At 45.8% G+C, this 26,912-nt stretch overlaps 3 protein-coding genes across 6 annotated transcripts in view; 1 reads left to right on the top strand and 2 right to left on the bottom strand.

Moving 5' to 3' along the window:
* The window catches only part of LOC119174972 (uncharacterized), a 267,896-nt gene that overhangs the window by 175,841 nt on the left and 65,143 nt on the right, over window positions 1–26,912 (top strand). For 3 of the 4 annotated variants that reach the window (XM_075894884.1, XM_075894885.1, XM_037426124.2), the window contains one exon: window positions 4,877–5,001. The gene's annotated coding sequence lies outside the window, so the exon portion shown is untranslated. Of the gene's footprint in view, window positions 1–4,876; window positions 5,002–11,066; window positions 11,157–26,912 lie in introns of all 4 variants that reach the window. The other variant, XM_075894886.1, reaches the window with a different exon arrangement.
* Window positions 6,129–9,467, bottom strand: LOC119174004 (very long chain fatty acid elongase 4). Its single transcript, XM_075894883.1, has one exon. The coding sequence runs from the start codon at window positions 8,582–8,584 to the stop codon at window positions 7,751–7,753; it is 834 nt and encodes a 277-aa protein (XP_075750998.1). The 5' UTR covers window positions 8,585–9,467; the 3' UTR covers window positions 6,129–7,750.
* LOC119174970 (very long chain fatty acid elongase 4) lies at window positions 19,107–22,550 on the bottom strand. Its single transcript, XM_037426122.2, has one exon. The coding sequence runs from the start codon at window positions 22,411–22,413 to the stop codon at window positions 21,565–21,567; it is 849 nt and encodes a 282-aa protein (XP_037282019.2). The 5' UTR covers window positions 22,414–22,550; the 3' UTR covers window positions 19,107–21,564.

Genomic DNA, 26,912 nt, shown 5'->3' with positions numbered 1-26,912 from the left:
GCGTCGTCTGTGTACTTCTTCTCTGTTGTGTGTCGTTTTTTTCGCGCCCCGTATCATCATGACTCTAACTCGCAGGGTCTTGGGGTCTACTGATAATTTAATCCACGCGGTCTGTGTCTCGTCTTGTATCTTTCGCTTTTGGCGCTAGCTATAGGCGCAAGAAAACCCAAGTGGATCGCTAGCCCATGTTTGACCCCACCCTTTCTACGTTACATGCCATTTCCTAGAAGCTTTGTTAATGTGTCCTTCCAGCATTTTGTTGTTAAGGCCTATTTTGTTGATATCAATATGATCCCGTTTTTTCATTTGTTGAGAATACATTATATTGTGTCTCGGGTTTTTAAGTCTACCTTTTTAGATTTCCCTGTCTTCACAGTGAAAGGTGGAACGGTCCGTGAGTCCAGCGGTCAAGGTCAAGTGGTTGGATACACGGTGGTGGCAAAGGCGTCTTGAACGCAGGTCTCTACAAATCCACAGAAAGTTTGTCGCCATGGACTGGGGTGTCGCGAAATGGGCACGATGTATGGGCCGCGGTCACGTTGCGCCGACAGAGTTGCGACATAGTGCGACGCCAACACGAGGGCTCCGCAACGTAACCTTCTCTAAGCGATTTGCTAGGCAGGTGCCGACTCGACATATATTTTTATTTGTAAAAGCGGTAAAACCTGAGCAATCATGCTTTATTTGAATGAATCCTGATATGCGCGCTTTATGGGTAAACATTGGTTACTTGTGAAAATGAGCGAAAACGTTGCCCACTGCAAGTATGGCCATTTACACGCTGATTCCCTTTATTAAACCTGTATAAAATGATTCGGATCGAACCGTGAATTTAGGAAGTCTTAAGAAATGTGGCTCAAAAGTGACTCAAAGAAACGTTTTTTTACTAAGGGACTTACCGTAGAAAAATCATGAGGCATTCTCGTCAGCGTGCAGGTTTCTTGTGTTATGTTTATATAAACAGTATGAACAGGAGAGATTGTGAAGGTAAAAAACATGTATAAAAATTGTGTGTCCTTCTGTGCTGTCTTAAGATGAATCAAATTTCTCACAAGCCCAACTCGAAGAGCTATTTGCAAGTGTAATTTCAGGCTGATACGCCTCTTCTGTGCTGATCAGCGTAGATAACCAAGGTCTTGTGAGAACAGTGATGTCCTTTTTTTTTTGGCTATGCGCGTGTTATGAACACAGTAAGACATTACTTGACGCAAGCCGTTGAATCCATAACTGCGAGTTTCGTCTGAGGCGCGAGCGTACGCAATCATCGGGGTGCCATAACAGCCTCCACAGCGGGTCTGTTCGCTCAGTAAACAAGCGAACAGATTCGCCAGGTGAATTTGTCGCGCAAATGTAACCGCAGTGGTGTCTACATAGTTACAGTGTCTGCTTCCTATGCGGGAGGTGCCGGGTTCGATTCCCAGTGCCGACCGGGAACCCGCCGTTTTTTCCCAATGGGTAGAGGAGTACACCGACCTGGTGTTCGGTTGTTTCTGGGTACTAATCTCGAGAGGTAGCCGCATACGATTCTGCGAAGGCCCCTGGGCGTACCTTAATCCACCACAGCCTCGGTGAAATAGTTGAGCATCTGCTGCTGCTGCTGCTGTGGGAAGCAGAGAACTGCTGCAACCAGGCACCTACTGGTTAATAGCTACAAGCGCACTTCTGGCCATGGTGCTCCGCAGAACAAAGTTCATAGTCGCTTGGAAGGGCACCCACACTGTGGCAAATCGGCGGCATGGAACCGCCAAACCTGAAATTGAGGTCATCCTTTTTTCTTTCTTTTTTTTTTTGCGCATGTCACATACTTGCGCTGTGTTTGCGCCAGACATGTTTTTTAGAGTAACGTGTCGCGCAGTGTTGACCGTTGAGGACTATATGTGCCGCTCTTCAAAAGCAATCTTCTTTCTATAGCGTCCTCAGACTCCTGTGAAAAGTAGTATATAGATGCGATATAAAATGTAATAAAGAATACCTCCTTGGAATGACAACAGCAAGCGTTGCAACGAGTGCACAGCCGGCCGAAGAACATTCAGTACGATGCCTGCGACGTGTTCAACTGACTGATTTTGGGTGACATTTTTATTGGGACTACTACAGTAACCTTAGAGGGCGCAGTCGGGCCATCGCCGCGCCCTTCTGCTAAGAACGACGCATTCACGGCATGGGCATAGAAAATTGAGAGCCTTAGAAATTCGTAGATATAGTATACTGTAAATTGCTTCAAGAGAGATGACACTTTTTCCTTCTCTGCTTCTCAGTTACTGTATATACTGTGTCTGCTTCCTATCGCATTGTCCTAAAGGTTCATGTTAAGTTGGCAACTTCTCTTGTACTACAATACCGGACAACTCACTTATGATAACTGCGTAAGTTGGCGTGGTTTTACGCTCTAAAACCACAATATGACTATGAGACGTGCCGTTGGGGAGTGCTGTGACTACCTCGAGTGAATTCGTTAACTTCCACTGGCGAGGCACAGCATACGGGCCTCTCGCCTCCTTCGAAATGCGACCGACGTGGCAATTGTCGAACCTCCGTCTTCCGGTTCAGCCGACGAGCGCTGTGACTCTTCGCCACTGTGGGGGCAGAAGGAAGCCATCAGATATTTCGACACGAAAGGCTTTTCCTTCGAAGGACCCACTATTCGGGACCAGCAACCACGCATTCGCATGAATACGGCACGCGCATGCACCCATTTTTACCCGTTGTTTTGCCTCGCTCTGGCCTATTACACAGATGTTAGCGAGTTGCGAGGATAGCAGAAGAGGAAGTGCGGCGCAGATATATGCCGTCTCGGCTGTTACAGGATCGGCCGCCCCGCTTGGTCAGCATTTGACCTTTGGGTGGCGCGCAGCTGAGGGAAAGATGCATACAGATAGATGCCCTGCTTACGTCCATAAAGCGTCTAACCTTTCGTTTCTTTCGCTGCTTGACCTTCACGGCACCGTGCTCGTGGGTGTAATACGTCCATGCATTTAGAGTGAATTAGAAGCGCGTTCCCGTTTTTTTTTTTCCTGTTTCTCTGTCCACGCTGATTCCCGTGGTCTTCGTTGTGAAAGAATGTCCGGGTTACAACTCCTTGCTTTGTCCGGCATAACATAGATCAAATTTGTTTCAGTGTGTGTGGGCGAAATCCACGTTAGATTGGTGAAAACTAGGCATTAAAAGCAGCACTGTTCGTAGCTAACAAAAACGAAAAAAAAAGAATCAATGATTACAGCCGATATAGATGCATGCATATATATAGACGTGTTCAAATGGGGGGGGGGGGGTGCAAGGGAGGCGCCCCCCCCCCCCCCCAGTCACCTAAGATTGGGGCGAAAAGTAAGTCCCGTACATCGACATAATATTGAGGGCGCCGAAAGCGGGAGAGCGCTGCAAATAACCTTCCCCCCCCCCTCCCCTTGAAGGGGAAGCCTGCACACACCTATGCATCCCACGACAGCCGTCAAGTAAAATGCTATGGAATCTAAAGTAATCTTACACAGGCACACTTAATACGCAAATCACGTAGTGATGTTGCAGAGAGGCACATCAATAAAGGCCCACAGAGTAACACATTATAAAGCGAATAAAAGACAAGTTAGTGGACTGGTTAGGGTCGGTTAAGCGGCTTCGTACTCAGCTCAGTAGAGAGACCAAACTTACAGAGAGTTGGAGCTTTGGCCCGAGTCGTTTTCGGGAAACACGCTTTCCACGATGACTTACGGTGGAAAATGTACGCCGAGACGCCTATGATGACTAAGCACCTATGCCTATCATGCCCTGGCACCGCACAAAACATGGTTCGGTGCAGTTGAGTCGCTAAAGCGAATGTGATGCATTTCTCTTCACTTTATTTTAGGCGAATGTCTCGTATGCTTCATTTTTCGGTCAACCTTGCGATATAACTTCGTCGGCGTTGACAAACACTCGTGCTACGAAAAGTCATTTGACCTGGCCACGTGGGCAAAGAGGTCCACCCGCATCAACCCAAGCTCAACGAAACGGCTCGCGATCGAGTGCGAGCACTGACCCGCCGCGACGATCAATCAGCCACCGAAGAGCTGGGCCCAGACGTACACATTAATGATCTTTTACTCTCCTTCCACGAAATTACATCCTACTACCGAAACGATAAAAGCCGAAACCCTTTACCACATAAAAAGCTCGAACGCGCGCTAGAGGTAGCTTTTCGCATGCTACAAACGAGATCGTATACCCATCACGGGGCCGACTCAGCCGCTACAACTTAGGCACAGATTCACAATGCCCAGACTGCTCAGAAGTGTGCTGTTCACTCGAACACATGCCGTGTACGTCTCAATTGGGTTCGAAGACTTATCACATTTCTTTTAACGTGTTATCTCATGTCGTGCATAACAATTCGTTATGTGAAAAAAATTGCTAACAAGTACGCTTTCATGGATACTTAATAGCCTTCTGTCTAAATATTCTTAGCGTTAGGTAAAAAAAAAAACTGCAGGGATCGGTTAATTTTAGAAGGCATTTTGTAAATACGCAACGTCACAGTGTGAATTAAGTTTTGCGGTGATCGTATGTCCGAGGCAGCAGCACAAACATCACTGCATTGGTGTACAGTGATAATTTCGCAGTTTTGAAGGGAACCACACATGCGCAACTTAATTACGAACACGTTTTAAACGTATACGGGCGTAGTAGATACAAAAAAAAAAAACGCATGCGCATCTGCGGACCTTGGATATATGCGCGAAGCGTCGCAGAATTGTGTCTGCGAAGTGAGGTGGTATAGATTGCTTTTCATGCATCGTCACTCCCTGTTTTATGTAACCTTGTGTTTATCGCTATTTTTTACTTAAAACCTTGGATGAGTCGTCTCTTTAAATATCTTATGTCTCGCTCTAATTTTTTGCAGAGTGCGCTCCAACGTAGTTTCTGGCTCGCCACCTGCAGTGCCGACGCAGAGGAGCATTCCTTGGTCGCTCGTCCTTCCTTGGCGTCGGTGCGTATTTCGGACAGCGAGGGAATAAGGAACTAAGAGTGAGTACGCTGCACCTCAATTTCTTACCTGTGCACAACGTATGGCTTTTCAGTTTTCGCCAACCTCTGAACGCGCCGTCACTGAGTATTCGTATGCAGTAGAGCTTGGCTATCGTGCAGCCAATTTTGCAGGTAGTCGCTAATAACTTTCGGACAAAGTACGCTAGCGTCGCCGAAGACTGGATACGATGACTTACGGTGGAAAACGTACGCGAAGATGCCTATGATGACTAAGCACCTATGCCTGTCATGCCCTGGCATCGCACAAAACATGGTTCGGCTTCGAACCCGCTTCTTTGAGGTCGGCACCTGAGCACTACTTGGCCCGATGAAACAGAACATTGTTTCTCATAGTCGGTTCCGCAGAATGTAGGGGTTCCTGGTTTGTAAGGCCCTTCCTCGGGCTTCGTGAGCTACTGATCAATTTCTTTCTAGTTTTACACTCGCCACGTCAATTAGGTGGGGAACCCCAGCTGGAATCGATCGAATGAACTTCCTTTCTCACGCTCGAGTGTCATTAAGCACATCCCAGTGCATGATAGAAGCGCATGGTCTGCGCAATCAATCCCGCCAGCAGGTTGTATAGCAAGACACACTCCGAATACTGGCCGCGCGGTTAAACTATTACCCTTTTAATATCGGAGGCCTCATATTTTCCTGACGCTCATTTCTCCCGTTTAAAGATCGGTGCCGAAAGTAAAGCAGTTGATGAGCTACAGCCATTTGCAACTACATATGCTTGTAAGTAGGCATTCTCGACGCTAGCCTATCTGAAAAATAAGCCCAGGAATAGGCTTAATGCAGCAGCCGACTTGAGGATGGCCCTGAGCGTAACTAGGCCTTGCGTCGTTCTGTGGGTTCAACGAAAGTGATTTCTGTTGCATACCAGAGAGTAAATTTTTATGGACCCTAGCTTTGAATTCATTGGCTGAAACGAGTGAAAAATGCTTGCGTTCAAGCGGGGAAGGGGATAGGTTCCTTGGCACTTAATGAAGCTTATAGGGTTCCTTAGGACCATCGTGCTTGAAAACCCTAGGAAATTAATTGAAATATTATCTTAGTTGGTATTTTTGACTGAAATGTAGCTGATCTTTTAATCAAAATTCATAGAATAAAAAACAAAGGTGTAGCTGCTATGAAAAAGTTTATTTATCCTTACGTGGGCCTATGAGGCCGTTGCAAAGCAGATTGAGTACACAGAAACGTTCGAAGACTCGTGAACGAAAAACAGTGAGCGTGACTATGTTTTTATAAGCACCGGAAAGTTCCCACCTCACAACTTGGCAAACTATTAGCGCATAAATGTCTGAACTATTTCTGTCTGTTGCAACTTCAACATCACCCGCCTTGAAAATGACTCTAGTTTGACAGGTTCTGACATATTGTGACAGTCTTTGCAGATTTTCTCTCGCCAAGATAACATCACAACATTCTCATCTTAGCTTTTACCGGGTGATTCGTGGAAGCGACAAACTTGCTACGTTAGAGAGCGCATATTCAGTGACAATGAACAATTGTGCTCACTGCGATAAGCCAAAAATTAAGGCTTGAGATCGGATAGTTTGCTTCCTTGTACGGATTGAACGTCTGTGAAAACTTATAGCTAGTGGCACTATATTGGAGAAATGTCATGACTAAGTGACATCACTTCGGACTAAGTGAGGTGATATGGGTGTCAAAAGTAAAGCAGCACCTAAAAGCGAAACATTGAAGACGATAGCTATGAGGATCGAATTCTTATCGGCCATATAAATTATCACAAAAAATACTCACCTACCGAATAAATGAAAGAGCATATGGCCGTGATCAGAAGGCAAACGCGAAGAGATCCCACTTGTCCGTTGCAAACACTCGTTGTCACAACTCTAGAGGAGTGATGAACAGCGCCGGCAGTGGGTAATTAACCGTTCATTTTGCGTCTAGCGTTCCTCCGAACTTCAGATTACGCGCATTAAGACATGGAAAGTTTTAAGGGATTTCCGGTGACACACACTGCGTCGAAATAGTTTCTCAGGCGGAGTGATGGCCTGCCAGGTCTGTCAAGCTAAGCCCGCCTATGGCAAGATGGCAACATTAGCACCGCTACGGCCACAGACAGCCGGAAAGGCACCAGCACTCGCTCTTAGTAAGATACACTTCAACATCGTTACACGCATGAGGCGAGCGTATTTGAATATGCTCGAGTCATATGCATAACCACTACCGAGGTAAAAAACTGTCCCCTCCCCCCAATCCGCTAGCGTGCGCCTGGTCATGTAACGTTCAACGTTGGAAATACTGAAAAATTGTGCGCATCGAGTCATCAACAGTGTGGGCCAGACAAAGCAGGCTTAATATTTTTGTTTGGACCCATAGTATCGCTAACATATCGCACGTCGACTTACATGGAGCATCACGTCAACGGCCCCCGAAGTAACAGCAGTTCGTTAGCACGGTTCATATAACCGTTATCACAATGAAAAGGAAAACTTTGTCATATCACCACTACTGAAACAAAATATAAGATGCAGTGCAGACTATCTCAGATCTTACGATTCGCAGAAGCCGACCTTTTGCACGCTGTTCATAATGAAGGTAAAATATGGATAGAACAAAAAGTTTTCAGCGTTTCATTTAAATAAACCAAAGCATCTTTCACACATAAGTCTTCATACACAATTTTAACACTATTAAGTCAGTTTCGTTTCTATCGCCTTGGTTTTCTATCACAGTTTCTTCCTGTTTCAAGCACACGCTGGGCACGCGATGATTAGTCGTGCTTCTTTAGCTTATCGGCGCTTACGTGGAGTTTCCTCTGCGCCCTGTAGCTCTTGATGTAGAAGTTGATGAAGAGTCCCAGTCCCAGACAGCCTTGCGGCAGGGCCAGCATTGTGAGGAACTTGGGGTACCCGCAGTCGTAGACCAGCGTGATGGCCATGTGCAGCATGAGGCCAACGAACTGTACAATCTGCAGCTCGGTGAGGTAGCGTTTCCACCACAGGTACTTCTGCATCGAAGGTCCCAAGGCGGCGAGGAAGTAGTACGAGTACATGATGACGTGGATGAAGGCGTTTACGCACAGGCCGAAGATGGGCTGGCCGTCACCGCCGAAGTTGATGAAGAACCAGCCGCTGAGAACGACCAGAAAGTGGTGGATGACGTGAAGAAACGTGATTTGCGCGTTCTTCTTGCGCAACACGAAGAACACCGTGTCCAGGAAGTCGCCGATCCTCACGAAGCTGTACCACCAGCCCAGGTTGAGGATGGCCATGTCCCTCTCGCTGGGCGAGCTGTAGTTGATACCCTGACAGAACAGGCTGTAGTTGCCGCCCATGTAAGTGAGCGACAGAAAGCGAACGGCGAAGTAGACGTTGGCTATCACCGTCAACGCGTTGTAGATGAGCACCGCCCACTTGAGGTCGAACGGCTTGCGGTCTTTCATCCAGCGGGGACCCGCCACCTTGGCGAAGTAGACGTACCCGATGAGCAGCGGAAAGGTGAACTTGGCGTCGGCGATGAAACCCCATCCCGCCGTCCGTGGGTCTCGGTGAGACCAGAATAATTCGTACACGTCGGTCAGGGGAACCGTGACCGAGCGAGCCATCGTGACTCGTAATTAACAGGGCGAACACCTGCGCCGGGTGAAACTGCTGCCGCTTTCACGCTTGCCGGGGAACGGGCGCAGCTGGTGCCGTCGTCCTCGGGTTTGGTCTACAATCCGCAGATCCGTAAGCCTTCAGTGGGTCCAGATTGGGCGCACTCCGCGCAAAGGCTCGTGTGCTTGCGGACTGCTCCGAGAGGCAAGTGTGGACGGTGGACTAGTCCGTTCTCGCTGGTCAGAAAGGTCTCGTCTATCTTTATAAACCGTATCTGTCGGATGTTCCGGGAAAAATAAAACAAAATGCATGATGGTTTGGGAGTTGAAGCACTTAAAGAGTATAAAAGTGAGGGGTCTGAGGCTGTCGAAATAACTTCCTTTGTGCGTCGAAATCAGCGCGTCACAAATATGGGAAGGGGAGAAGGGTATAGCGTGATGACATAACATGGCGCTGATAGTGTGTGTACTACCGAGTCTAAGTAAGCTGCACCGGCAAAAACATGTGTGCTCCGCAAATTGCTGCACATGTAACTAACTCCTCGACCCCTGCAGGAAGAAAACAAAGAAAAAGATTAGCTAAATAAAGCGCATTTCGGCTGCACACGTCAAGTGAAGAGGAGGGAAAGGGCAGCTCTGGAGAGGAGTGCCGGCGCTGTGCATGAATTTCACTATACGGTTACTCGCTAATGCGTTTCACACCACATTATCGTAACTTTTTTTGTTCTTTTTGCCGACGTAGTGTGTCAAATGGATGCGGGTTTTGTGACTGACGCTTATTGTAGATTCTACGTGGATCCCCTTTTCGTACACAAGAGAGGAGGAACTCGAACGCTTAAAAAGAAACAAAGGCGTCACTTTACGCTAAAATGAAGACCTGTGGGAATGGGAAGAGGGGGGGGGGGGAGGAATTCTGGGAGACGACGCGTTTTTCCGCGCTCGACGCATGTCATAGTGTCGTTACTTGGTTGCACAAAGGGTAAACCTGCCATTCTCATCATTTCAGCCATGATTCTAGATTAGTGAACATTCCCAGCTATGCCTAATGGTAATCCCGAAGGGAATAAAAATATACGTCGCCGCGGTTTTGTTCCCTTGTGTCGGGTGTCGGAAAACCCGCAAGCTCGCAACTGCGCCATGTGGCCGCTTGTATACGTGTACACTCAATTTACTCTTTACTGAGAACAAATATTTCTTTACCAGGAGCCTCACAGGCGATAGAGGTTGTCGTTTATACACTGCGCTCTGGCAGATAAAGCACAAATATAGTCACTGTGGCCCTCAGCGGTATAAGCCAGGGGTCGACAACCTTTGTACGCCGATGACACTTGTGTTGTTATAACTGCCGACAATATTTGTTATATCGAAATTAAAGCAAACAACGAGTCGAAAAAGTAAGTAAATGGTTTTGAGCGGATAAAGTTACTATTAACACATACACAAAGAAACTAAATATATGGTGTTTCGAACGCGTCAAAATATTGCGTGTGCGATATCACTACATTTGCGAATAGATGAATTTCCACTAGACGAAGCCGGCTCATTTAAATATCTTGGCGTGATAATTGGTTACAATTTGCACTGGAAACAGCAAATAAACGCAGTTTGCGCAAAGCTCGCCTTGGTATGGTATATATACGCGCCTTCACAAGCGCGTCATCATCTGGATTCTAACACTTTGCGTATTTTATATTTCACACCCGTCCACAACGATATCACATATTGTAATGAATCGTAGGGTGCGACATTCAAAACTTATCTTGAACCTGTAGGCAAACTTCAGGAACGAGCCCTCAGAATAATCACCCACTCACGTTATGATCAACCTAGTTTACCTCTGTTTATAAAAATGAATATCTTGCCCTATGATAGGATACATGAAATAAAAATGGCCAGGTGTTTTCAATATCGTTAAAACAACCTACCATTTCATGTTTTCATATTTTACCCATTCGCTCGTGTGACTAGAAATCAAGCATACAAAATCTTTTAAATCTTCCTCTAACCAGAAATACGGGCAACGCTTGCTGCAAATTTCAGGACCAAAAGTCTGGAATAAACTACCAGCAGAAATGAAACAAACAAATACTTTTTATTATTGCTTAAAAATTACTTAATCGGAACGATGTTGTGTCAGTGTGAACAATCGTGTCTCTTTTTTCTTGTCGATAGCTTTCGGAAACCTGCTAATAAATCTTTTTTTCTTCACTCGAGGTTACTATGTAGATTTTAAACTTTGATATTAGCGCATGGAATCGCCTTGTTTACTGCCTTTACATATCTACCCTTAATTGTAACTGCGTACTAACCGATACTTTTGCTTTCTTTTTGTACACTTGGGAAATTTGAATATGTGCAATCACTATACACGTACACATTTCTGTACCTTCCTCTTGTACATGGAAGTCTTATTTCATTGGACCCGCAACTAGCCTTTGGCAATGAGTTTAACCACTCTTCATATTTCTGTATTTTACGCATGCAAATAAAGAATCGAATTGAGGTGGTGAGTCGAGTGCCGCGAAGCTGACCTGGCGGAGGCCGCACGGCAAGTTGGGTCGTGGGGACGGAGTGGTTGCAGGTAAAGAGAAAAAATGGACTACTTGACAATAATAATAGGTGAAATTGGGATACAAATCTTTATTTTCAGCACGCATGTCGCAATATTGCTTAAATTAAAACAATACATTTCAACGCTACTTTTGGTGCTGAACATTCTTAGCCATGTCTATGTCTACTACTATTAGTTTATTAGGAAGACTATGTCTACTTAGGGCAGGTAATAACCGCAGAGCCGAACCACGAGATTGAAGTAACTAGAAGAATAAGAATGGGGTGGAGCACATTCGGCAAGCACTCTCAAATTATGACAGGTAGATTGCCACTATATATAACAGCTGTATCTTGCCGGTACTGAGCTACGGAGCAAAAACCTGGAGACTTACAAAGAGGGGTCAGCTTAAATTGAGGACGACGCAGCGAGCAATGGAAAGAAAAATGGTAGGTGTAACCTTAAGAGACAAGAAGAGAGCAGAGTGGATTAGGGGACAAACGGGGGTTAACGATATCATAGTTGAAATAAAGAAGAGGAAATGGACATGGGCCGGGCATGTAGCGCGTAGACAGGATAACCGCTGGTCATTAAGGGTAACTAACTGGATTCCCAGAGAAGGGAAGCGGGTTAGGGGGAGACAGAAGGTTAGGTGGGCAGATGAGATTAAGAAGTTTGTGGGTATAAATTGGCAGCAGCAAGCACATGACCGGGTTAACTGGCGGAACATGGGAGAGTCCTTTGTCCTGCGGTGGACGTAGTCAGGCTGATGATGATGATGATGATGATGATGATGATGATGATTCTTAGCCATCTCGCCAATGTCTACATCAAGGTTCCTCAGAGACATATATAGAAAGTCTTGCAGTTGTTATCAGGCCGGCCCATAGCCGCCAAAACGAGAGTCCTAGCCTAGAGTTACTGTATATGCTACGTAAAGGTGGCATATACAGTAACTCTACCCTATAGCTCACCCACCTCCCTCCAATTAGGAGGGAGGGGTTGTTTTATCGAGGAAAGAAATATTGAAACTAGGTGTTCTTTGAGACCTTCTACAGGTTGCTGCCACCCCCAGAAAAAAATGCTTAGCCACGGGCGCAGTTGTCATCGATAGGCGGAAGGTGCTAATCGGAAATCGGAAGGAGGGAATGGGTTGTCGAAGGGTAAGGTCTGGCGTCGTGCTGTGGGCCGCAAGTGCTCCCTTGCGGGCAGATTGCCGATTCCTTGTATTTTGAGTACACGAGTTGTCACAAGTCGTGGTGGAGCAACAAAGCGTTAACACAGGAAAAACTAAGCTCACGTGCTATTGAGGCTCGCGTCAGGACCTCCCCGCATCGCCTATCTTGTCGATTAGAGAGTGAATTTTCTCTTCCAGTATACACATGACAGGTAAGTACAATGCTATGCAAAGTAGATATAAACACACGCCAGTATATTGTTTTTGTCAGAGGTATAACGACACTATAGAGACATGCATGAAAGTTCCACGGATCATAATTAGCTCACGTGCTGCATGGGTGACGCCCGGTATATACTTGGTATTATTATTATTATTATTATTATTATTATTATTATTATTATTATTATTATTATTATTATTATTATTATTATTATTGTATGGGGTGTAACATCCCAAAACCACGATATCCTCGTTTTATAAGCGAGGAGAAGAGTCTTGTTGTTGCTGTAACATACTTTGGACAGATGGCGCTCGTTTACTTCTTCTCATTGACAGCGCATATTTTATTCAGAATGCATGGGATCCTATGGGGGGTTGCGGGAGTGTGCAGCCGCTTTCTCCGCACTAGTCGAGTGCAAGCTTGGTAGTGGCGCCACCATACCGGCGGACGAAGCGGGTAGCTTTAAGTACTTCTTTTCCTTCACCTTACGCTCTGTTTTCTTTCCCAGCCGTTTGCCGTGCTATACCTTAGAGAACTACGCTGTGCCTTAACCTATCCTCCTTTCCTTCCTTCTCACCCTCACTTATCCTACCTTTGGCTGTAGTATACCTTACAATACTGGGCTATGCTTTAACCTGTCCTCTTTTCCCGACCCGCAGGTCGCGGGATCGAATCCCGGCTGCGGCGGCTGCATTTCCGATGGAGGCGTAATGTTGTAGGCCCGTGTGCTCAGATTTGGGTGCACGTTAAAGAACCCCAGGTAGTCGAAATTTCCGGAGCCCTCTACTACGGCGTCTTTCATAATCATGTGGTGATTTTGAGACGTTAAACCCCACATACCAATCAATGTCCTCTTTTCCCTTTCCTCCTCCTCACCTTCTGTTTCCTTTCCCACTCCATCGCTTTAATGTACTATGTATGACTACGCTATGCTTCCTCTTCGCTTTGCACAGCTGCGCCCAGTTTTCAGCGATCACGGCCGTGGTCATAACTCCGCTGTGATAACACAAAAACGTGGAAAGAAAGAAGACGAGTCGCAGTGCTTGGAGTAGCGCCTGGCGTGTTTGCCGTAAACACGGTGGTTCGTGCGCCACCTAGTTTCAGTGGAGAGGAAACAACATCCAGGTTTCCGTGCGGACGGCTCGTTTGCAGCTCCGCCATTGCCGTGTTTGTCGCTCGCGTGAGGCTATTCACACTTAATAAAAGCTTTACTTCATTAGCGCCTACACACAACGTCTACAAACTGCGCTGAGTACGACAATCTTTGACTGTATAGGTGCGTTCCTTTATTTAGCTCCACGGTTGGGACGTCGTGCGGCGTTTTGTTCAATGCCTCAATAAAACTGCGCGTTCACTCTCCGCTTCACAAAGGCTGTAATTGGAAAACGGCCTAAGGGCAATTATGTCATGCCTCTTCTGTCGCTTGACCTAATGAAGCTTTCTATTTAAACATTGCTTCCCGTTTATGTTGTAATTAACGCACTACAGTTCTACAGTTTAAAACTGCAAATAATGTTCTCTATGCCCTTCTTGGCTTCATTGTGTGTTGGCTTCATTATGTTCTTTTTACCCTGTGCAGCCGCCTAGCATGGTTACGCAGATTGGTGAATGGATGTGTGCTATGAGAGCTTCCTTTATAACGCAGTGGCCACTTGTGAGCCACCAAGCTCGGAAAGAAAAAACACTTTTGTTCTAAGTCGGCCTCGTCTATAAAAATGACCCGCCGTGGAACACGCTCTAGTGGTTGTGATGCTCGACCGCTAGCCCGCATGCAGGTCGCGGGTTCGAGTCCCGGCTGTGTGGTCGCATTTTCTGATGTAGGCGAAAATGCTTGAGGCCCGTATGCTGATTTAAAGTAGCACGTTAAAAAAACACCAGCTGGTCGAAATATCGAGAGCCCGTGACTACGGCGTCTCTCATAATTATATGGTTGCTCTGGGGCGTTAAGCCCCAACAATTATTATTGTATAACTTCGACGAATTCGGTCTCGTTTTAGAAAAAGCAAAAAACAAATTGGGAGCCCGACTCTATATCTATTAACATTACCTTCAGCGCCCGAAGGTATTATTGCAGGGAGGAATACACGGGGTAACATATTTTTGCATACAAAAAAAGATAACCATGAAAGCAAGATTGAAAATTGGGGGATACTAAGGCTCGTGCCCAAGCTTACACCTGGGTGCATATCTCAACACACAATCAGAACATGCTCCGTCGTTTCCATGTATTCCCCACAGCATGTGCATTAGTTTAATTGTTACTATAGGGGCGAAAATGATTCCGCAGTGGCTTGGTAGCATCATCATCATCAGTAGCAGCAGCAGCAATGAACGGGCTGATCAAGCTGCCCGCTCAGCCCACGCAGAAAAACCATAAACTCCTACCGGTCTTTCTGAACGGTTGTAGCCAGAACGCCTTTTCAGTGTGCGTTTTTGTTTTCTCCCAAGTGCACGTGCGTTTTTTTTTCTCTTCTTTTTTTTTCTCTCGCTCTACATCCTCCTTCTTGCCCCTATTTTTCAACTTAAGTGCTGGGTATAACGAACCCGATGCCAATATCTGGTTTTAACCTCCCGGCCTTCCTTTTCTCTCTCTCTCTCTCTCTCTCTCTCTCTCTCTCTCTCTCTCTCTCTCTCTCTCTCTCTCTCTATCTCTCAGGGGTTGTTCCGTCATCTGTACTACTAGTAGTAGTAGTATGTAGTGTTTTATGTTGTAGTATGTAGTCCTCTAGCTGATGAATTGCTTAATAAATGGCATTGTGTGTATATGTCCTCAGAAATAATATCCCTAGATGGCGCTAGTGGTTTTTGTATAGTGGACAGATAGACAGACAGACGAACGGATGGATGGACAAACGCTTCACCCCACTCATCATCATTCACTACGTGGCTATGTGGCGATTTTTTTTCTTTATATACTAAATCTTGCTTTATAACTACGCCTTCTAAGGCAACGCGATCTCGATTGAAAGAGTAAAGCGCTCTTCCTTGAATAATGAGAAAATGCCTCACTCCTTATTTCGTTTTCGCCCTTTCGGTAGTTGCTGAGACCCGGTTTATTCTTCATCGCTGCCATCTAGTAATGCGCTGATAAGCAACGCACCAATTACCTAGCCTAAAAGCAAGCTGGCATCGCCTCTCTAAAGTTTACCTACAACCTAGAAGCAACCATATTAGACTTCGTGATCATAAAGCTTCGATGTCTCAAGCCTTGCTCGACTCGATGCAAGCTATGGCATTTTTTTTTTGTCCTCTATTGTTTCTCAAGATTTCAAGCTTCATTTGTTGCAATAGTTTTCTTTCTTTAGACTCAAGCCCATTAGTTCATCTTTCTTTTCCCTCTCTCTTAGATTGTATTATCTTATTGCGCTTGCACAGTCGAACAGGGAAACCCTACAAAACTTAACTATAACACAATATGTTAACCTGCTGGGCTACGTTTCAGGCCTCACAAACTAAATTCCCAGAAAAATGCGTTTTACAATTTTGCTTTTCTTTTTTTCCGTCAGCTTCCTCACGTCGTGAGCCAGCGCCGCAAGGTCAGAACAGGAAGCGGCGGCTGGTAGGAGAGCTAAACAGATCCCATGTTAGCTGTTTAGTATTCTGCTCACAATCGTCCAAGATAGAAGAAACTCAGCACGAACTTTTTTTCTTTCTTTTCATGAGGTGATGTCATTTTATTTGCCCCCGCTGTCACAATTACCTTTATAGTATGTTTTGCTTCCCACGTCATTCGTTGGCGAGACCATGGAAGCGATTAGCTGACCGAGTGGTGTACTTGCCGACGTTTCGCAAAGCAAAATTAGCCGACTCTATACTGCGTAACAGATAAAAAAAAGGCAAGCACGTGAGGGGAAGGCAGGCAGTTCTACTACAGAAAGTTTAAAGGGCAAATGAGATAAAGATGTTTGCAGGTATAACTTGGAAGCAACAAGCACAGGACCGAGTTGATTGGAAGAATATGAGAGATACATTTACCCTGCAAAAGGCGTAGTCGTTATGTTCATGATGCATCATCTGGGCTGATTCTTTCATCTTCTTGGGCTGTTTACGTTGCGCATATTTGTCGTATAGGATTGGTTTCAATTTATCATGCACAACCAGAATTAAGCAACTCGTATCTCAATGACGCACGAGCAATGTCTCGGTGGGTTCTTAACCAAACGGGTTGGGCCCATATTCATGAAGGCTGATTGTTGATTCAGTTGTTGGATGAGTTCAAGACCTCACGCCAGCAACGCGTCGTTGTTCCACATTTCTCTACGAGACATGCTCCTGCACCACGTCACTGCAGGTTCCACTGCCTCGTAGAGAATGTAGTAGTGGGTATCCTGAATTTATCGGGGCCACCTGTCATTTCTTCAACGTGCGCCTGTACACATGATCGAGCCTTTTTGCACACCATGAACATCGGGAACACCGAGCATCCTGGGAGCCGTCGTCATGGCAGCCACTTTTTTACTGATAATCAGATACAATAACTCGCGTGCACCTCTGTGGCGTATTCTTTGTGAAATGCGTCTTTGTATTGCTAAGCCGTCTTTTGTGGGTAGTCTCGCACCTGCTATGGACGGCATAGCCTGTGGCCAATACCTAAATATCTTCCAACATTTTTTTTTCTCCTTTCACGTCCTCGAAAGTCAGAAACATGCGCCAAGAGTTGTGAAAATACGCAATGTCTAAATCGCTCTTCTCGCCACTTCTATCTCCTCTTTACCAATTCGAAGGCCCAAGGGTACCCCATAGCCGCCATGTAGCTCAAGCGTCCCCCCCGAGCGACATAAGCCTCGCCGTGCCGTAGCACAACTGCGAAGAGCGCTCGTACCTTTAACCCGGAGGTATCGGGCGAGGGGTGTACCACTTAAGTTGCCTGGTTAACCTCCCTGCCTTCCCTCTTGTTGTTTATCCCCCCCCCTTATCAATTCGAGATCAACGTTTTTCTCCGCAAGTGGAATTCCATAGATGTGTGTTGTCTCATAAAGCCTGGTAAAATGTAACATGTAAAGTGGCGTTCCGCCCTGGAGGATGCATGGGATGCGTATATCTGTAAACGGTCCTTATGTATTACCAGCTTTCACATATGTCGTTTTTTTTTTCGTTTTTCTTATGTTTGAAACTAGCTGTAACTTCTCCGTATTACAAAATATGTTATAACACATGGTAATTCTATCGTTTACATAAAAAATTAATAGTATATGTATATTTACCTCGTTTAATTTTCCGATACCTTCTCGCAAATTTTATGATGTCGTGAAAATGTCTGCCCATGTGATTTGTTTCGCTTGTTATGTACTCGTATTTGTTGTTTACTTCCTTTATTGGATTCACTACTATAGCCTCGGCTATGAGTCCAACCAGCTTTGCTGACTGTTCAGTTCGGTTTATTATTCATTCAACTGTAAATTCTAAGCCTTAAAACAAAGAATTCAAAACAAAAATCAGTTTCGAGCTAACATACGACACCACTACGAAGATTTAATTTAACACGTACTTTTTCTACCCGTTAAAACGTACGCGGCGAAGGCGTCGATTCTTGGGGGCCAAAACGGCCGTACCGGCGCTCGCAGTGTTTCGCGATCGACTGAACCTGACGTGTAGCTGCAGAGCCGCTACGGAAAAGGAGATATAAGGCAAGACTTGCAAAAATACGTAAAAGCCAGCAATTACTCCGTAAGAAAAAAGAAATGCCAGTAGACAATGCAGAACTGATAATTGAGGTTGTAAAAAGATTGTAAACTGCGTAAAAATAACACATGAACTGTCGCTTGAATAATTAGTTTGGCGTGTAAGTCAAGTTCAATTAACGGGGCTTTCGCGAAGCGAGAAAACTCGAAATTTATAGACAGCTGTCGCTCTCCTGTCTCAGTTTACCGCTACGCTTCTCTATGTAGCTGTATTGCCGCCGTCTTTTTCTGGCACGTACGTCGCTTTGAGGAAGGATATCTGTATTTTGCTTTCTTTTCTTCAAGGTTAGTTATTCATTGTCCGCTATAAAAATCAGGTGCTGAGAGGCCGATGTTGAGAAGGGCGCTCCTACGTCAATCTTTTATTTTGGTCGCTTCGTTTGTATATATATATATATATATATATATATATATATATATATATATATATATATATATATATATATATATAAATTCAAGGGTGATCACGGCTTATTTTGCTAGACGTCGGTAATTAGTGCCGCTGCTCTTTTGTTCGCGTAATCTTGCTTTATGCTTTTGTTTCTCCCTCTGTAAATCACTTTTTCTCACGGAGTACATTTACATTTTCTCGGCCCATGTTTTTGCCGAAAGACTTTAAAAGAAACGCAGAACTTCTCTACTTTGCCTGCAGTGGCTCATTTTGGCGGGAAGGTCTACATATCAAAAAGAAAACTAAATGCCAACTCATGGCTTGAGTTCTTTATTTCATCAATGCATCGGCTGTGAGAAAAACGATTGACGTTTGCCTTCGAGGAGTCTTAGGCGAATACATGCATGAAAGGCCCTATGAGCTTTTCTTCATTTGAGCATTGTAATGCGAGAGGTGTTCCCATTCAGGAGAAAGGGGGGAAGGGGGGGGGGGGGGCTTTCGTTTCTACTGCCACTGTTCCACAGTACCGCGGCCTGCGTTTCTGACAGCGTTTTGTCTTGCTTTGACATTTCGTGGTCGTAATAAGTGGTGTGGTTTAACGTCCCAAACCCACCACATGAATACGAGACACGCCGCAGCTCTAGAAAGTTTGACCACCTAAGTTTCATTAACGTGCGCTTAAATCCAAGTACACGGGCCTCTAGCCCAGTTTTCAAAGGCTCCGCTACGGCAGTTCTTAATGGATCAGGTAGAAAAGCCGAGAATTTTGTTATTACAGGAGACACAATGTGACGTCCCTCCCTGGATTCAAAACTGTGACGGTCAGCTACGTTCACCAGTAAAAAAAATTATTCTTTATTGAACGCCAAGTTCAATTTATAAAATGAAGACCCTTTTCGTTGAGGTTATACCGCACGAGCGGCTCAAGCAGAGCGTCTTTGTGCTTGATGTATATGGCCCGCCATCAGACACCGAAAGACGTTTCACTGTCTGCTTAGGGAGACGACGTCAACAGGACGCGTGTGTTTGTGAAGCATAAAAGCTATTTTCACTGCCTTTCCAAGCAGAGGAAGTTCATTTCGCTGTTTTCACAAGCATAGTCGTGGCAGTGTGGTAGAACATCCGCTTTCCCCCAAAAAAAAAAAAAAACGACCCGTGTTTAATCCCCACTTGGACCCAAATAACTCTGGTTCGGTCCCCACTGAGCTCCGGAATTTGTGATCTTTTATTAATTTTATTTGCGTCGTACACGATTTTTCGGTCACGCATATTATGATGATTATTTTTCGCTCGCAATCAACGACGCCGATGGTGGACTTTATGCGGAACGAGCTTTTTAACGCTGTCGCGTTACAAGTCATGCACCATCTCTCCGAAAGGTACCGTGATGGGATGCGAGGCAGCAGCGGTGCGCACGCCCTTGATCTCGCGCACAACCGTTCACTGGCCTTCTCGTATATTTAGACGCTGGATCGCGTGTTCCTGATTCAGTCGCGGGTGTCTTTAGTTGGCTTTCGCTTGACTTGACGCTTTGCTTGACTCGAGTAGATGGGATGGAAGCAGCAGTACCTTCAACCAGTGGTGGGACACGACCCAACATTAGCGTCCCACCACTTCTTGAAGGCAACGCTTCTGCTTCATTCTAAGAATAATGAAAACTAAATAACTATTAAGTATTCCCAAACCATTCCCAATTATGCGACATTCGCGCGATACCCCACCACTCTGCGATGCACTTACTCGAGTTCCCCCCGTGGGAAGATGGGGGCGGCCTTTGTTTTTGTAGTTCTATCGAAATCGCGATTTGTATCAATCACACAAAAGCAAGCAAACTGATCGTTCCCTGAATCGTTGCGCATATTTCTCCTAGAGGGCGCGCCCACTTAGGACTCTCGGGGAGCTTCGGTGCGAGCACCCTATAGGGCTCGTACGCTTTCTCGATCGAGATACCACGGACTGCTCAGTGTGTTCTTCAACGAGCCGTACATGGAACCGCCAGTTGAAAGCATAATGGTGGCATTGTTGACTTGTTGTGTTTATCAGGCGTGAGAACAATATCAGAGCGTAAGTACAAATTTACAAAAAGCTTGGAAATTAATTTTGCTTCCTATAGAAACGAAATTTTGAATAAATAGCGAATCTTCTTGTTTCTCTTTAACGTCTTCCTTTGTAAGTTCCTTGTTGCCGTTCATTGTAACACTTGTTTGTCTACTGCTGAAATATGCCCTGAATCTAACAGGTCGAAGAGTCGTTTTGTTTATTAAGTGTAGCAATGTTAAACGTGCGCTTACATCGAAGAACCTGCTACACCAAAATTGTGGCCTTACGCAAACGCTAAACAAGAACGAAATGTATATGTAAGCAACAAAAGAGCATAAACTTTTTATGACCGTTTAGAGTAAAACATTCGCACTACATAGTAAAACACATATGTGCCATATAATTCCATATATGTACGTGCCCTACGGGACACCTAGTAATTGCGCTATCTTACCATAACGCTCCTGTTCAGGAACTGAATACTCAAAGTTCTTCTTTCGAAATTTTCCCAGCTGTCTTCACTATGTCAATCATCAAATTTAGTTCTATCTTATTTTCTTGGTGCTTCTACGTCAGATTCTTTTGTTATTACAAATTTAGTTCTATACTGTGGTATTAGTTCCACCGACCGACTAGTTTTGGCAGTGCCTTATGTTCGACCAGTACAGAGATCGAAGGACCAGCTAAGAACTTGGCTAAAATATAACGATCGCACAGAGTCAGTGGGATAAGACCAACAATGATCTGACACGCTGTTCAGCTTTAAAATCGCAAATACACTGCAAACGCTGTGCACACATGAATCGTCCCAAGGCACCGTGTACAGTCTCAGTGCACCAATGGTGCACGGCTTTCTTTTTGTCATTGGAGTGTGTGCTGCACTGTATTCCTGCCGTCAACCGGCGTTAGTTCTGTACACTGAGTCCCTAATCACTCTTGCTGATGGTTCCAGGACCTTTTGCTCGGGTCATCCTGAGGATGTAGTTTCTGACGTAGAAGTTTATGAACAGCAGAAGGCCGAAGAAGCCCTGGCTGAGCGCAAAGATGGCCAGCGGCCGCGGGTAACCGCAGTCGTAGAACAGAGTGATCGACATGTGCATCATGAGACCGACGAACTGAATGATCTGAAGCTCGGTGAGGTAGCGCTTCCACCAGAGGTACTTCTGCACCGAGGGACCCAGGGCGGCGAGGAAGTAGTACGAGTACATGATGACGTGCACGAGGGCGTTGACGCTCACTCCGATGACGGGCTGCCCGTCGGTGCCGAAGTTCATGTAGAACCACCCGCTGAACACTATGAACGCGTGGTGGGACACGTGCAGGAACGTGATCTGCGAGGTCTTCTTGCGCAACACGAAGAACACGGTGTCCAGGAAGTCGGCGACTCTGACCAGGCAGTACCACCAGACTAGTCGGATAATCTCCGTGTCCCGATCGCTCGGGTTGTCGTAATTGATCCCCTGGCATATCCAGCTGTAGTGACCCGACAGGTACGCCACCTGAAACACCCGCACCGCGTAGTATGCGTTGGCGAGAACCGTCAACGCGTTGTACGTCAGGATGGCCCACTTTAGGTTGAACGGCTTGCGGTCCTTCATCCAATTTGGGCCGCCGACCTTGACGAAGTACACGTAGGCCACTAGAAGTGGCAGCACGAATTTGGAGTCCGCTATGCCGCCGTATCCATCTGTTCGAGGATCCCTTCGGGACCAGAAGTAATTGTAGAGCTTCACAAATGTCCATGGTGAGGTCACGTGTGACGCCTGCGAAGACATGACGTCTATTCCTGGTAGGCCTTAGTAACGTGCTGTAAGCCGACGCCGAAGTGCCAGTAGCAGCTGTGTCTGCAGGGTTTCTGAGCTGCCAACAACTGGGGAATGCTTTCGATTCAACTCGTTCGCGAGGGTGCAGGAATATCAAGTGCCATGTGAGAACAGGCTCACTTGCCCAGTCTCCCACTGCATAAATACCCTCCGATAAGGAAAGTGAACGATGGGGAAAGTGAGATGGGAGCAGCCATTGTGCTGCGCCGAGTTAGGTGCGACAAATGCGGCATGCAAAATTACAACAAGATGACGTTGGAATGCGTCCGTGTCCTGTTACGATACGAGCTGTAGGTCAGAGCACTTTCTCGCTGAGTATCTTGGGTAAGTTGTCACGTGTCGTCGAAAAAAAAAAAGAGAACGGATTCCGTAGGAGCTTGAAAGAGCAATGTTTCTACGTATATGATCAACCGAAATAATGAACTTTTTGTCTCCGCTGATTTCTGTAGCAATGTGGGTTTTCGGGGTTACTTGCCAAGAATATTGACAGTCAACAAAATTACTTTTAGTAATCTAAGTGTCGACCAAGCAAATAGGACGATTGGGCTCCTTGGTGCCCATTTTAAGATGGTTAACAAGTGGGGTGTGGTCACAGCCGTATACCTCAGGTGCATTTTAGCCGTATATTAAGCCGTATACCAAGCCTTTTACGTAAGCTGTGTACCATGAGGTGCATAGTTTTCATTCTTCTATGAGGAAGAGAAAAAAAAAGAAATCTTTGCCCTTGTCTTTATCTCTCCAACGCCGCCTAGAAAATCTTCTCGTTACTCGTCACACTAGGAGCTTTCCAGCATTGATAAAATTTTCTTTCTGTCTGTCGTTATGTCTGTCTGTGTATCTCTTTTTCTGTCCCTTTTCCAGTTGTTCAGCCATAGAATCTTCAATGTTAGTTCATTTTTTATGTGACTTTTAACATTCACGAACTTTTACTTTGTTTCGCACATAGAACTTCAGCGTAGCGACTGCAGTATGCGGTGCATGCGGCGCTATTGCGTCGGCGATATTTCTCACGCTCATATTCCACTGACGTGCGCGATTTTTTTCCTGTAACCATCGTCGCATTCAAAATACCGTGGGACTTCGCAACTGTACGTACGTAAGACGTCTTCGATATTTTTTCTTTTTGTTTTTCCCTGAGTAACCGCTTTTTTTTTTTTTTTGTGCACTGCGAAGGTCGCGAAGAACGCATTGTTCGACAAAGCTTAGGCAATAGTTGTCTTTCAATGGGGCAAAGTTTCGGTCGAAAGAAAACGCCGCACAATTTGTGGTATTCGCTTCAGAATGCCTCGAGTTTGCGCGAAAAATGCCGTATAGCTTCTGCTAACATAATCTGGGCAAGAAGGATTAATTCCGAGAAATTCAGAAAAAGGAAACAAACATGTCCTGTGTGACACACGAACACGACGAAAGCATGGATGAGTGGCCTTTCACTTGTCAAGTCTCCTGAAGCGAAAACCACAGCAGCAAATACCCTCTATGCCACAAATCGTCATAATTTTGACAAGACAGAGAAATATGCACTGTGTTATTATTATTCATCATTCTTTGGAGGAGCGAGGTACCCGCTAAGCATCTCTAAAGCATAAATGTGCATTTTGTTGATGCTGTGCCTGAAGACGATCAATGGCTGAGCCGTTTGTAATGAGTGGAAATTTTTTAGCTGTCGGCTTGTTACGCAATTCGCGTTGTGTGACACATATATTTGTTACCTTGTTTATGAGCTGGTCTGGCGTCAGCGTCGTTGGTTGGGAGCGAAAAAAACAGCGTTGTCTGTGAGCCAAAATTCAAGGGCAAATAAGTAATACTTGACTCGAGTGGGAATCGAAACCACAACTTTCACGTGACAAGTAGGTGTTCTACTACAGCGTCAGGCTCGTGCTTGAAATTGCTTCGGGAAAAAGACTGTATAAGAATTTCGGGTAGTACGAGGAGCCTACTTATTGTTTGGCAGAAGCGTTACACCGCACCAGGCGTCAAATCATGTGAATTGAACAACGAATGGTTAGGGTGAAGGCCCACCAATTGCATTGCAAACTGATATATTAATCATCATTACCAGCAACAGCATCAAGAAATTGTCCAGCTGCGCAATGGCGCATACTGCATTACGACCATGAAGTGGGTACTTCGTGCACTCGCAAAACGAATAATTATGGCGCAATAGGCACTTCGCAACTGCACTTGCAGCCGTCATTCTTGGATAGTTTAAAATGGCTAATGTTTGTGCACAGGCGTTCCTTTCTTTTCAACACGGGCCAGGCGTCCACCTAGAGGCGAAGGCAAGCTATAGTGGTTGAGAGGTCGATGCCAACGCTGACCGATGACTATCACGTTCTACTATTGAAGGTGAAGTTCAGGCTCTACTACACTATATGACATCAGTTGACACGCTTCCTTGTTCAACGTGAAGCTTCTTTTCGCGATGGATATCCGAACACTGGCGTGGCTCTGCGGTAGAATGCCACGCAGAGGGCCTGGATTCCGGTTCCGTTCGTGCGTGGTAGCTGGTACAAGCCGCCGTAGCGGTGGCGGCGGTCGACTATGCCTTGTCATGACTATGTCATGATTTAGAGGGGCCTTAACATAACTTGTCATGCCTGGCAACCTGATTCTGGCGTGTTACAAGAAAAGAAAAAAATGGAAAAGCGCTTGTCAGGCCTGGAAGTGCAGAAAAACTAAAAAAAGTATCCCACGTTCCGAGATTATTAAATACGATAGTCTTTCTTGGGGACCTTTGACGGAAAAATTTTTGTCTGTCTGTCTGTCTGTCTGTCTGTCTGTCTGTCTGTCTGTCTGTCTGTCTGTCTGTCTGTCTGTCTGTACATTTGTCTGTTTGCCCGCCCTAACGATACCTCAAACGGCACCAAACGGCCAATTACATCCGCAGCGCCCACGAATATTGCTCAAGGTTTAGCGTCCATATTTGTGCAATTGTCAATTAAAAAGCAATTATTGCGCATATCATAGGCGCCACAACAACGCTTCGATGTTTTCTATGTCTGCCTTTATACTAGAAGAGGCACACACAAGTAACTCTATGTAGCGTTTAATCGCGCTGCGCTGACAGTGCAACGCGATGCTCAAAAAGGTGTTTCCAACGCTTTGCTACGACGTCACGGTGGTGGCACCTGCCCGTCGCTTTCCATTCTACACCTTATCACCTCCGTGACTGGCGCGCATCTTTCTCCGCGGTCGCGCATGCCTTCGTTTTCGAAGATAAATGCCAGATGGCATTTGTGTCTAACGTGCCTAGATGCGCTCGTTTGCCTCCGCCACACGCTCGAGGCACTCTAACGCAGCGCCTGCAGAATACCACTCACCGATTTTCTTGCGCAGAACATCAAATAAACGTTTTGTTCACTCTCTCCAGACGCAAGACTATCGTCTTTCGACGACATTTACAGTGTAACATGTAGATTCGGATCAATTTTTTTATTGGAACATCTTCCGCCATTTTGTTCTCTGCTGCGCGTCAGCAACTGTACTCGCGCACGTGTGTATTCGCGCACGTTTCTTGGTAGCTAAACAGTGATATACGGAGCCGTCATAATGACGTGTTGCAGGAAATCGTAAAGCGGGCCTCTGTCCGCTCCATTGAGTGTCGTCCTATTTCTTTTGTAATGAGCGTTCTCGGTGTTTAGTGTGCAAATGTGGCTCTCGTAAAGGTACCGCTATTCTAAGCATTTTTCGTGTTACGCTAGTTCACTTTTTTCCTGTAAGCGCAATCCCTCTTTTTTGTGTGTGTGCATTCCGGTTAGCTACTTCTTAACCAACGTCCAAAGGTCGTGGTTGTCAGAAATAATGGCGGAGCTAAGCTTGTCTGCGCCGGTCAGTTATCACGCAGTGGTTTAAAACGCTGAAAGTCAGTTGGAGGAATGGGCTCCCTCAGCTGCCATTCAGGTCTAGACCAGCATATAATTCTGATTCAACGACGCTCGTTTAGAATTCCCCATCAACCCGGAACGCTGCCAGTATACGTTCCGCGTGATGCAGAGTCGTGTATCTTCCGAGCTTTCTCGACTGGCACGTGGGTTCTAACCCTCCTCCTCGTTCGCTTTCCACATGTAGGGTAGCAAACCGGACAACGTGTGGTCAATCACTCCGCACTTTCTTTGCCTCGATAAGGGCACCCTACCTCTGGGCCAATTGCATGTAAAAACTTGGGTATTCACGAACACTTGAGGTTTGCTCCTATAATTTTTTTTTTCCCGTGACTCGGTGCGTCGTCATCAGTTTAAGTTGAACCCTCCTCGTAAACCATCATTGTTCCGTGGTCATGGGCGAAGCATGTAGAGCGAATGCAGGACAATCGCTAGACTTTACCAGTTACAAACTGTATTCCAAGAGAGAGGAGGTGCTTGAGGAAGAGGCGGAAAGTTAGGTGGACAGATGAGACGAAATTCATTCGGCATTGGTGTCCTATAAAAATGACGCGAACAAATCTGCATATT

The sequence above is a fragment of the Rhipicephalus microplus genome, chromosome 5 (assembly GCF_043290135.1).
Source record: "Rhipicephalus microplus isolate Deutch F79 chromosome 5, USDA_Rmic, whole genome shotgun sequence".
Classification (NCBI taxonomy): Eukaryota; Metazoa; Arthropoda; class Arachnida; order Ixodida; family Ixodidae; genus Rhipicephalus; species Rhipicephalus microplus.
The sequence above is the reverse complement of the archived record's forward strand: the minus strand, read 5'-3'. Positions and strand labels throughout refer to the sequence as shown.